This window comes from Pelobates fuscus, chromosome 6, assembly GCF_036172605.1.
Source record: "Pelobates fuscus isolate aPelFus1 chromosome 6, aPelFus1.pri, whole genome shotgun sequence".
Classification (NCBI taxonomy): Eukaryota; Metazoa; Chordata; class Amphibia; order Anura; family Pelobatidae; genus Pelobates; species Pelobates fuscus.
The window spans coordinates 293,283,607-293,294,914 of record NC_086322.1 but is presented as its reverse complement, the minus strand read 5'-3'; the positions used below and the strand labels follow the sequence as shown (position 1 = coordinate 293,294,914).

General features: G+C 45.8%; 1 protein-coding gene across 3 annotated transcripts in view; it reads right to left on the bottom strand.

The window, feature by feature from the left end:
- Positions 1–1,672: 1,672 nt before the first annotated feature.
- Positions 1,673–11,308, bottom strand: part of ZBTB46 (zinc finger and BTB domain containing 46) — a 48,073-nt gene continuing 38,437 nt past the window's right edge. For all 3 annotated transcript variants that reach the window (XM_063459480.1, XM_063459481.1, XM_063459482.1), the window contains one exon: positions 1,673–4,059. In XM_063459480.1, coding sequence (XP_063315550.1) covers positions 3,691–4,059 — 369 coding nt within the window. In that variant the 3' untranslated portion in view covers positions 1,673–3,690. The remainder of the gene's footprint in view (positions 4,060–11,308) is intronic.

The window sequence follows — 11,308 nt, the reverse complement described above, 5'->3', positions numbered from 1 at the left end:
AGATAGATCAGGTGGCTGCCCGTTCAAATGGCAGATTCAATTTACGGCGGGAGGAGGCGAGTGTACTTTTTTTTAAATGCATTAAAGTGGCAGTTTTGAGAACCAATAAAGAACAGGACAATAAAATAACGCAAAAGTGCAGTAAGGAATATAACCGGGGAAATAAAATGGGAAAAGTGTCAGAAAGTGAACATGACACTTTGTATATATACCTTTCAGAGTCTCCTTAAGCCAGAACTAATAACTAATCTGGGGTGCCACGGTAAGCAGATTCATTGTCCTCAACAAATAAAACGGACCGCCTGTAAAGCTCAGATCTACATTAGTGAATGACCGATATACTTCAGTCACCACTAAAGTACAAATGCCAATAGTCGGGATTTGCAAAAATCATGCAGATTCTGCCCAGGTCATTGGGACTGCAAATTTCAGACCCAGTTCAAACTATTTAAGAATATAGATTTTGAACTCTGATTCAGCTTTCAAACAGGCTGAATGCCACCAGAAGATAAATGTGGATTATATCAGAAATATTTGCCAGAATTAGTTGCCAGCAGGCAAATAAAAAAAAATCTTTGGCAGTGTATGGGTTAAGTAATATGGCAGCTAGCCAGCCACCACAAAGTTAAAAGACAACAATAAAAGCCTCTGAGGGACAGTATGACCCCATGTAATTATAGTGAGGATTTAATCCCTGGAATATGCTTTTTGCCAATGAAGTCACCAGCTTCTGGACTATTTCAAATCATTGAAAATTCCTTGACAATGAAAGGGTTAGCTTTCTTGCAGCTTGCTAGCAAGCCATGACTTTTAAAAGTGAAAAACAAAATGCATACGAGGTCATTAAGAAACCCACAATCCTGCAGGTGGGGACATAACCATTAAATGGTGGGCAGCCAGATTCAAGGGGGACCTTAAATCTAAAAGATACAAGAATGTCTGTTATAAATGTGTTGATAATGTCAGAGTTCCTTTAAGAGTTTCTTAGTTATATCCTCATGTGCAGTATATGTTGGGTGGGGGCATTAGGGAAGATTTTATTTGGGGTCATAATGACCCCGTATGCATTTTAGTTTTCCTTTTCACAGCGTTGGCTGGATAGCAAGTTAACCCTGACACTGCTTTTGTTTTGTTTTTTTACTATTTGCAAATATTGCTAAATTGTATAAATTCACTTGCAAAATTAAGTGATTTTTTTTAATTTTTTTTTTTTTTTTTTAAACCGGATATGAAAATCTCACAGCCAGAATTAGTTTAAATCCTGGATCCATAGTGTGTGTGTGTATATATATATATTCTGGAGTCTGAGCAAAGAGTTGTGGCAGCTCTCGTCTGCTGTGAAAAACACGCATAATATCCTAAACATGGTTTTCGTTGATTCTGCCACGCTTTCCTGCTTTTACCTTCCCCAAATTTGTGCGCAGTCAAGTTGGGATCTATGCTGTATTACAGCTTTCTGTTCATCTCTCCACATCCCACCACTTGCTGTAAAGTAAAATTACTTTGTCACATCCACTGTCTAAAATTCTAAAAAGACAAATGCAAGAACAATTAGCAGCAGTTTGTGATTTATTGAAACTGATTGATTTTTTTTTCTAATCTACCCCCCATCAGAGTTAATCCTCTGATAGATGACCAGAGAACTCACGCAGCATTTTACAGTCACAGAAAAAAAGAAAAAAAATGCATTAACATAGTGTGGTGTTCTCCGATCTCCCTCCCACCTACCCAAATATTAAAACATTTTCCTCACAAACACAAGTTTATAGTAATTCTTAAAGTCAATATATAATAATATATTCCAAAAAAAAAATTTTTTTTTTTTTTATCAATGTTGCACCATCTTGCAATATTTTTTTTCTTGACATTATCTGGAAATGTGTTGAGAAAAAAAAAAAAAAAAATGAATAAATAATAGATGTATTTCTATATGAAAGCGAACACTCAGCACTCGGGTAGTAAATAAACTTCCTTTAAAATAATAGCCTAAAAATTCCAAGACACGTGTGAAATCAGTGTCATGGTTTAGAGTACGATCTGAGTCTGTCGGAAAATTGCAAAAAATTCCAGTTTTTGCATTTTATAATGAAATGATATATTTATATTATATATATATAAATTATATATGTACTTTTTAATTTTCTAATAATAATAATAACAATAATAATAAGGGGAGGGATAGCATACCAGGAATTGGAATTTGTGATTAATACAAAACACCAAAGTAATATGAAGTTTTGGTTCCAGATCGAAGCCATTTGAACCCATTTTGTGGTTATGTTCTACGGCATGAAAAGGGTTAAGCTGCCAGGTCAGCAATGCATAGCTTATTCCCCCTCCCTCTTAAATCTAGTCTCCCTTTAACCACTGATCATCCCTCAGGCCTGGATTTGAAAGGTGTGGGGAGGAGTGCTTGCCGACCGAAAACTGTGCAAAAGGGGATAGGAAACCGAAAAGATGACACCGCCCTGCCATAGCAGTGTGCTTTCTCCAGTCATAATCCTTTTAGTCCCTCTGGCCAACAGAGGGTTAAATGTTTAATCTATCAGATCTTCCTGCCCCCCTTTTCTTTTGTATAAATAGCATATAATCTGCTGTGCTGGGTCTGCCAGCTGCATGGACCTGGGACTTAGAAATGTAATAATTATCCAATTAAAGGGGACGGGATTCCATTCTCAGAGCCACACGTGCCCAGCTGACTGGGGAAGCTGATCTTAATACACAAATAACTAAGAGTAGACTGAGAACTAAAATTAATTAGTTCTGTTCAGACTTCACCAACCTATATTACCAGCACGGAACCCGTGCTGTCGATTCCCATCCTTTCTGCCAATCAGTACCAATTAGGTAGTCCGTTCACACAAGATTAGCTTTATGGCCATAATGCACACAGTGTGTATTAGGATACATTTTAAATTGTTGCTGCGTAAAATGGAGGGTATGAATTCTGTCAAGGTTGGTCCTACAGTGAGTGAAAGAAAGGTTCAGCAGGACAGAATCTCTGTAGGTAAGAGAGGTTTTGCGCTGTACACAGAATCCACCCCCCCCCCCCCCCCCCCCCATGGAATGTTTTCTGCCAAGCTTAGCTTATCACACATGGATGCCCAAAATACACAGGAGAAAGGCATTGTGGGGGAACACAAAAGGACTGGAGTTATTACAGGTTCCTCAAGATGGATTAAAAATACTAGAAAACTCTGCGTTGTAAAATAGTTTTGCTTAAAATAACATAAAGATGGCATTTGGATGGTAAAGTAATCAAATGGCTAGATTAGGGTCAGTGTGATGAGGAGCCTTGCAGGGCTCACATAATCTAAAGACAACAAGTAGGGGACCCTTACGCAGTTATGAGAGAATTTGGTGGCCTGTACCTTTAACTCAACACTTGTTACTACACACAATTGCAGAAGGGCAAACCAATACCCTATCTTTCTACCACAGCAGGTGTGGTTATTATCGGTTCAACTAAAGTACGATCCTCTTCACTGCCACAGAGATGGGAAAAAAAGTCAAATAAGCTGCTTCTGCAAGAGTGATGCACACACAGCCTTACAAAAATTGGGGTTCCGGGTTCCAGGAAACAACCACAGCAGATAGTCAGGTTCCACCAGAGATTGTATTTACTGACAGGTAAAATTCTCCCATCCCCCCACCCCAAGCACAGTCAATTTCAAGGTAAGCCCAACCTTCCTAAGATATCCAAGTAAACTCCTTAATTCGACCCCCACTGACATCAGGAGTGCAGTCCACAATTTCATCATCCTCTAGTATGACATCATCCTGTGACGTTTCTGCTTCGTCCTTCCATTTAAGATCATCTTCCTCTTCCCCACCCATTTCTTCGTCCACTTTCAGCTCATCTACATCCTCCAGGTAGTGACCCTCTCCTGAGTACATTGCATCTGGTGAGTGCCCCACACCGACATGACCAACTCCTCTGCCTGCACAGTCCATGCACACCCCGTGCCTACGAGAGCCATGTTTGATGCCCACACTTGCGGCCGACATGAACACGCGGTTACAGACCTTACATACGTACTTCTTGTCTTTACTGTGCACCTGGAGAGGGACGACAAGGGGAAATGTCAATGTTCAGGAAACTCACTGTTAAAGAGGTAAGAAGCAATTAAAATTATATACTAAATATTAATTACAACCTTTTCTAGTCACAACAGACAAATGGAACACTTGTTTTACTGGAACATATTTTTAATTATTTATAATTTACTTTTTCTGCATTATGCTACACAATACACAGATATACTCTACTAACAGGTTTGATGAAACGCTGTTGCTCTCTAAAACGTGAGTTTAAGGGGATAGTAAAGTTTTCAATTTTTGGAGGAGAAATAAAAGGTCAAGAGGAGATCCTTAAGGCTCCAATTCCAGACCAGCCTCTCTTTGAAAAGTACAGGGTTTATATAAAATTAAAAGCAAATTCTTCTGTGGACGCGTATTCCTGAAATGTTACCTTAGAGAGTACAGGAAGATGGCGCGGACAGCATTCTAATCGTCCACTTGTTTCTCACAGTCACACTGACACAGCTTCTATAATTTATCAAAAATTGGCCACGACCCCCAGGAAATAAAATCTATTGCATATTAATGCATACACCTTTTTTCATTTTTTTTTGTGTGATACATGTGCACACATATACTTCCAAGTGCCATTTGGTTAATTAAACAGGTGTGCCTACTCTGAGGTGGGAGGGTGTGCTCTCCCAGGCCTGCTCTGATTCCAGAAGAAAGATGTCGCACAGTTAGACACTGGGACAGATGGCTGGGCAATTATCTGACGGCAGAGGACATTCTAGGAAGGAATTGGCTTGGTTGCCGTGGAAACTATAATACAAGAGCTTTTTAATCAGCTTGCTTAGTGGCAAAAGCTCACTGTCCCTTAGCTTGTGACAGGCATGTCCCCTCGAAGCAGAAGATCTGTCAGAGAGACGCTGGCAGCAGGTCAGTGTTAGCAGTAATACGTGGGGGCTAGTTGGTAGCTGGAGATATGGACCCTTCCCGTCCCTGAGTTAGGCAAGAGGTTGAAGATATTTTGGTGGCCTCTCCTGGCAGAATGGAAGCACAAGTCTGCTACATCATTTATAAAATGGGGTTGCAATACCCCTTCATTTAGCCAGAACTTTAGAGGCTAAATGAAAGCTTGCTCGTTCTTCCAGATATCCATTCCACAAACTATAATACAGTGTGCTCACTGGCCCCAGTAAGCAAGTAAGCAAACCCACTCATACCCTGCCCCTAAAATACTCTGCACTGTGACATCCAGCACTCATACCGGGCCCTCAATATACCCTGCACTGTGACATCCAGCTCTCCAGCACTCATACCGTGCCCTCAATATACCCTGCACTGTGACATCCAGCTCTCCAGCACTCATACCGTGCCCTCAATATACCCTGCACTGTGACACCCAGCTCTCCAGCACTCATACCGTGCCCTCAATATACCCTGCACTGTGACACCCAGCTCTCCAGCACTCATACCGTGCCCTCAATATACCCTGCACTGTGACACCCAGCTCTCCAGCACTCATACCCTGCCCCTGATATACTCTGCACTGTGACACCCAGCTCTCCAGCACTCATACCATGCCCTCAATATACCCTGCACTGTGACACCCAGCTCTCCAGCACTCATACCCTGCCCCTGATATACTCTGCACTGTGACACCCAGCTCTCCAGCACTCATACCGTGCCCTCAATATACCCTGCACTGTGACACCAGCCAGCTCTCCAGCACTCATACCGTGCCCTCAATATACCCTGCACTGTGACACCCAGCTCTCCAGCACTCATACCCTGCCCCTGATATACGCTGCACTGTGACACCCAGCACTCATACCCTGCCCCTGATATACTCTGCACTGTGACACCCAGCTCTCCAGCACTCATACCATGCCCTTAATATACCCTGCACTGTGACACCCAGCTCTCAAGCACTCATACCATGCCCTCAATATACCCTGCACTGTGACACCCAGCTCTCCAGCACTCATACCGTGCCCTCAATATACCCTGCACTGTGACACCCAGCTCTCCAGCACTCATACCGTGCCCTCAATATACCCTGCACTGTGACACCCAGCTCTCCAGCACTCATACCGTGCCCTCAATATACCCTGCACTGTGACACCCAGCTCTCCAGCACTCATACCGTGCCCTCAATATACCCTGCACTGTGACACCCAGCTCTCCAGCACTCATACCGTGCCCTCAATATACCCTGCACTGTGACACCCAGCTCTCCAGCACTCATACCCTGCCCCTGATATACTCTGCACTGTGACACCCAGCTCTCCAGCACTCATACCATGCCCTCAATATACCCTGCACTGTGACACCCAGCTCTCCAGCACTCATACCCTGCCCCTGATATACTCTGCACTGTGACACCCAGCTCTCCAGCACTCATACCGTGCCCTCAATATACCCTGCACTGTGACACCAGCCAGCTCTCCAGCACTCATACCGTGCCCTCAATATACCCTGCACTGTGACACCCAGCTCTCCAGCACTCATACCCTGCCCCTGATATACGCTGCACTGTGACACCCAGCACTCATACCCTGCCCCTGATATACTCTGCACTGTGACACCCAGCTCTCCAGCACTCATACCATGCCCTTAATATACCCTGCACTGTGACACCCAGCTCTCAAGCACTCATACCATGCCCTCAATATACCCTGCACTGTGACACCCAACTCTCCAGCACTCATACCGTGCCCTCAATATACCCTGCACTGTGACACCCAGCTCTCCAGCACTCATACCGTGCCCTCAATATACCCTGCACTGTGACACCCAGCTCTCCAGCACTCATACCGTGCCCTCAATATACCCTGCACTGTGACACCCAGCTCTCCAGCACTCATACCGTGCCCTCAATATACCCTGCACTGTGACACCCAGCTCTCCAGCACTCATACCCTGCCCCTGATATACTCTGCACTGTGACACCCAGCTCTCCAGCACTCATACCCTGCCCCTGATATACTCTGCACTGTGACACCAAGCTCTCCAGCACTCATACCCTGCCCCTGATATACTCTGCACTGTGACACCCAGCTCTCCAGCACGCATACCATGCCCTTAATATACCCTGCACTGTGACACCCAGCTCTCCAGCACTCATACCGGGCCCTCAATATACCCTGCACTGTGACACCCAGCTCTCCAGCACTCATACCGTGCCCCTGATATACTCTGCACTGTGACACCCAGCTCTCCCGCACTCATACCCTGCCCCTGATATACTCTGCACTGTGACACCCAGCTCTCCCGCACTCATACCCTGCCCCTGATATACTCTGCACTGTGACACCCAGCTCTCCAGCACTCATACCCTGCCCCTGATATACTCTGCACTGTGACACCAAGCTCTCCAGCACTCATACCCTGCCCCTGATATACTCTGCACTGTGACACCCAGCTCTCCAGCACTCATACCCTGCCCCTGATATACTCTGCACTGTGACACCCAGCTCTCCAGCACTCATACCATGCCCTCAATATACCCTGCACTGTGACACACAGCTCTCCAGCACTCATACCATGCCCTCAATATACCCTGCACTGTGACACACAGCTCTCCAGCACTCATACCGTGCCCTCAATATATCCTGAACTGTGACACCCAGCTCTCCAGCACTCATACCCTGCCCCTGATATACTCTGCACTGTGACACCCAGCTATCCAGCACTCATACCCTGCCCCTGATATACTCTTCACTGTGACACCCAGCTCTCCAGCACTCATACCATGCCCTTAATATACCCTGCACTGTGACACCCAGCTCTCAAGCACTCATACCATGCCCTTAATATACCCTGCACTGTGACACCCAGCTCTCGAGCACTCATACCATGCCCTTAATATACCCTGCACTGTGACACCAAGCTCTCCAGCACTCATACCATGCCCTCAATATACCCTGCACTGTGACACCCAGCTCTCCAGCACTCATACCATGCCCTCAATATATCCTGAACTGTGACACCCAGCTCTCCAGCACTCATACCCTGCCCCTGATATACTCTGCACTGTGACACCCAGCTCTCCAGCACTCATACCATGCCCTCAATATACCCTGCACTGTGACACCCAGCTCTCCAGCACTCATACCATGCCTTTAATATACCCTGCACTGTGACACCCAGCTCTCCAGCACTCATACCATGCCCTCAATATACCCTGCACTGTGACACCCAGCTCTCCAGCACTCATACCCTGCCCCTGATATACTCTGCACTGTGACACCCAGCTCTCCAGCACTCATACCGTGCCCTCAATATATCCTGCACTGTGACACCCAGCTCTCCAGCACTCATACACTGCCCCTGATATACTCTGCACTGTGACACCCAGCTCTCCAGCACTCATACCATGCCCTCAATATACCCTGCACTGGGACACACAGCTCTCCAGCACTCATATCCTGCCCTCAATATACCCTGCACTGTGACACCCAGCTCTCGAGCACTCATACCATGCCCTTAATATACCCTGCACTGTGACACCAAGCTCTCCAGCACTCATACCATGCCCTCAATATACCCTGCACTGTTACACCCAGCTCTCCAGCACTCATACCATGCCCTCAATATATCCTGAACTGTGACACCCAGCTCTCCAGCACTCATACCCTGCCCCTGATATACTCTGCACTGTGACACCCAGCTCTCCAGCACTCATACCATGCCCTCAATATACCCTGCACTGTGACACCCAGCTCTCCAGCACTCATACCATGCCCTCAATATACCCTGCACTGTGACACCCAGCTCTCCAGCACTCATACCATGCCCTCAATATACCCTGCACTGTGACACCCAGCTCTCCAGCACTCATACCCTGCCCCTGATATACTCTGCACTGTGACACCCAGCTCTCCAGCACTCATACCGTGCCCTCAATATATCCTGCACTGTGACACCCAGCTCTCCAGCACTCATACCCTGCCCCTGATATACTCTGCACTGTGACACCCAGCTCTCCAGCACTCATACCCTGCCCTCAATATACCCTGCACTGTGACACCCAGCTCTCCAGAATTTGTACCGTGCCCTCAATATACCCTGCACTGTGACATCAGCTCTTCAGCACTCATATGCTACCCTCAATATACCCTGCATGGTGACACCAGCCATTCATATCCTGCCCTCAATATACCCTGCACTGTGACACCAGCTCTCCAGTATTCATACTGTGCCCTCAATATACCCTGCACTGAGACACCCAGCTCTCCTGCATTCATACCGTGCCCTCAATATACCCTGCATTGTGACACCCGGCTCTCCAGCAATCATACCCTGCCCCAATTTCCACACTATGAAAGTGCCCCACACTTGTCCCACAGAGTGTCCAATGTCCCAATGTACACCTACAAGGAGGTACGAACCAGAATTAACCCTCTGAGTGACAGTGTGTTCAGAGCAATTTGTCCACATCTGCCACTCAAAAGCTTAGTGGGGCAATTTATCTATTCTTTGTTTGCCAACACCTGCTCTGAATAGATATCCTGCCCACCCCGCCTTTCTTTGCACAGTAACTAGAGACATGATGGGGTCTCTGACCATAGCAATTCAGGCATAGCAAAGCAAACAATGAAATCTGGTTTACACTTCCAGGTAGCACTTTAGAAGGGGCTTTTGCTGTCAGTCACTCCTTAACCCCTTCAATGCTGCAGAGGCAAGCATTAGTCTTCCGAAGTGTACAGTTTTTTTTTTTTTTTTTTAAACCTTATGCAGTGGGTTAAACCATTCCTTTATGTTCATGCCCACAGGCTCCCAGCAGGGGGCATGCTTATCCTTCCCACTGACTGCACGGAGCACTTTTGCACACTGTCAACAGGTAACATTCTATCCCAAACCCTGCCAGCAAGTAACACCCAGCCCCTGATATACACTGCATTGTGACAACCAGCAAAACATACCCGGTCAGCAGGCAGCATGCTGCCCCACACACTGGATGAACCACAGTGTTTTCATTTGTCCATGTACCAGAGATCTGATCAATGTATTCTAACCAAACATTAAAACATAAGGGTTAATACTATATCCATCTCCACCGCTTGCTATGGCCGGCTAAATAACATCCGCTGTAGGTTGAACGATGTCCAGAGAATGATCCCCCTTAGTAGGACAGGGTATATATCGAGCGTGGAGTGCTGGTCTCGATCACCGCATGCGATCATGTCTCCCATTTCTGACCTATTTCATGTTCTGGGATGCGCTTGAATTGTCAGATTCTGGGTCAGCTGGCGGAAATTATCTGATCCACTGGGAGACTAACCCTTTGCATGCCAAACTAAAACCTTGTGATACACAACATCCATGTACATTTACAAAGGTGGGCTACCCTCCACCGCAAGCGCAGCGAGATCATTTTTATGTAAACCATAGCTTACATTTGAGTTGTAAACTAATCCATTTATAGCCCTCATCCCATTCTTCTAAATAAACCCGCCGGGCCTTTACCTCACTGACAAGATCTCATGGAGGACTGCACTTGTACTGCTCTGCCATAAAGCAATCAACACCCCTTCTTCAGACGTACACCCTAGCCCAAGAAGTAAAAGCAAAATAAAGACAATCCTGGACTATTGTGCAGGGGAAAATAAATAAATCCCATCTTTTCCCGCACATTTCAAGCAACACTCCACTCACGTACCATACACATGCTTTGTGTACAACATGTGGCCATCTTAAAGGAACACTATAGGCACTGTAAACTGCTTCTCACAGCGCTGATTGCTGGTATGGATTGGTATGGCCAGCAGGAAGTGTGTGATCTCCTCCATTGGGGACTCTAATCCAGTGTTAAACGCCTAAAAAAAGAGTTGCATGGAGAGACCGTGCCAGTGGACTTCAGGTACTGTAACCAGAACAGCGAGATCACAAGGTTATAGTACCTACAGTGTCCCGTTAAATTTACCCCAATATAGTTTCCATTCATTTCAAAGGAATAAAGTTGAGAGTGTACTGTATATGTGGTAACATAAGTGTCTTCTAATAGAATCAATGAGTGAAACCAGAAATACTCATGCCACAGTATACGCACAGTGCTTACCAATTAATACCTCCAGCCCAGAGTAACAAAACTAGGATCAGGGCCCACAATAAGAGGTGAGTGTTCCATGTGTTTTAATGTGTATGTGGGGTAGGTTTTGTAGAGTCCCTACCTATGTAAATACACAATGCTTAGTGGGCACTGACATTCCAAGCCTACGTGATTCCTGTAATGAATAGAGACAAAAAGAGCTATTTTGGAGCAGTCACCATGGAAACCATT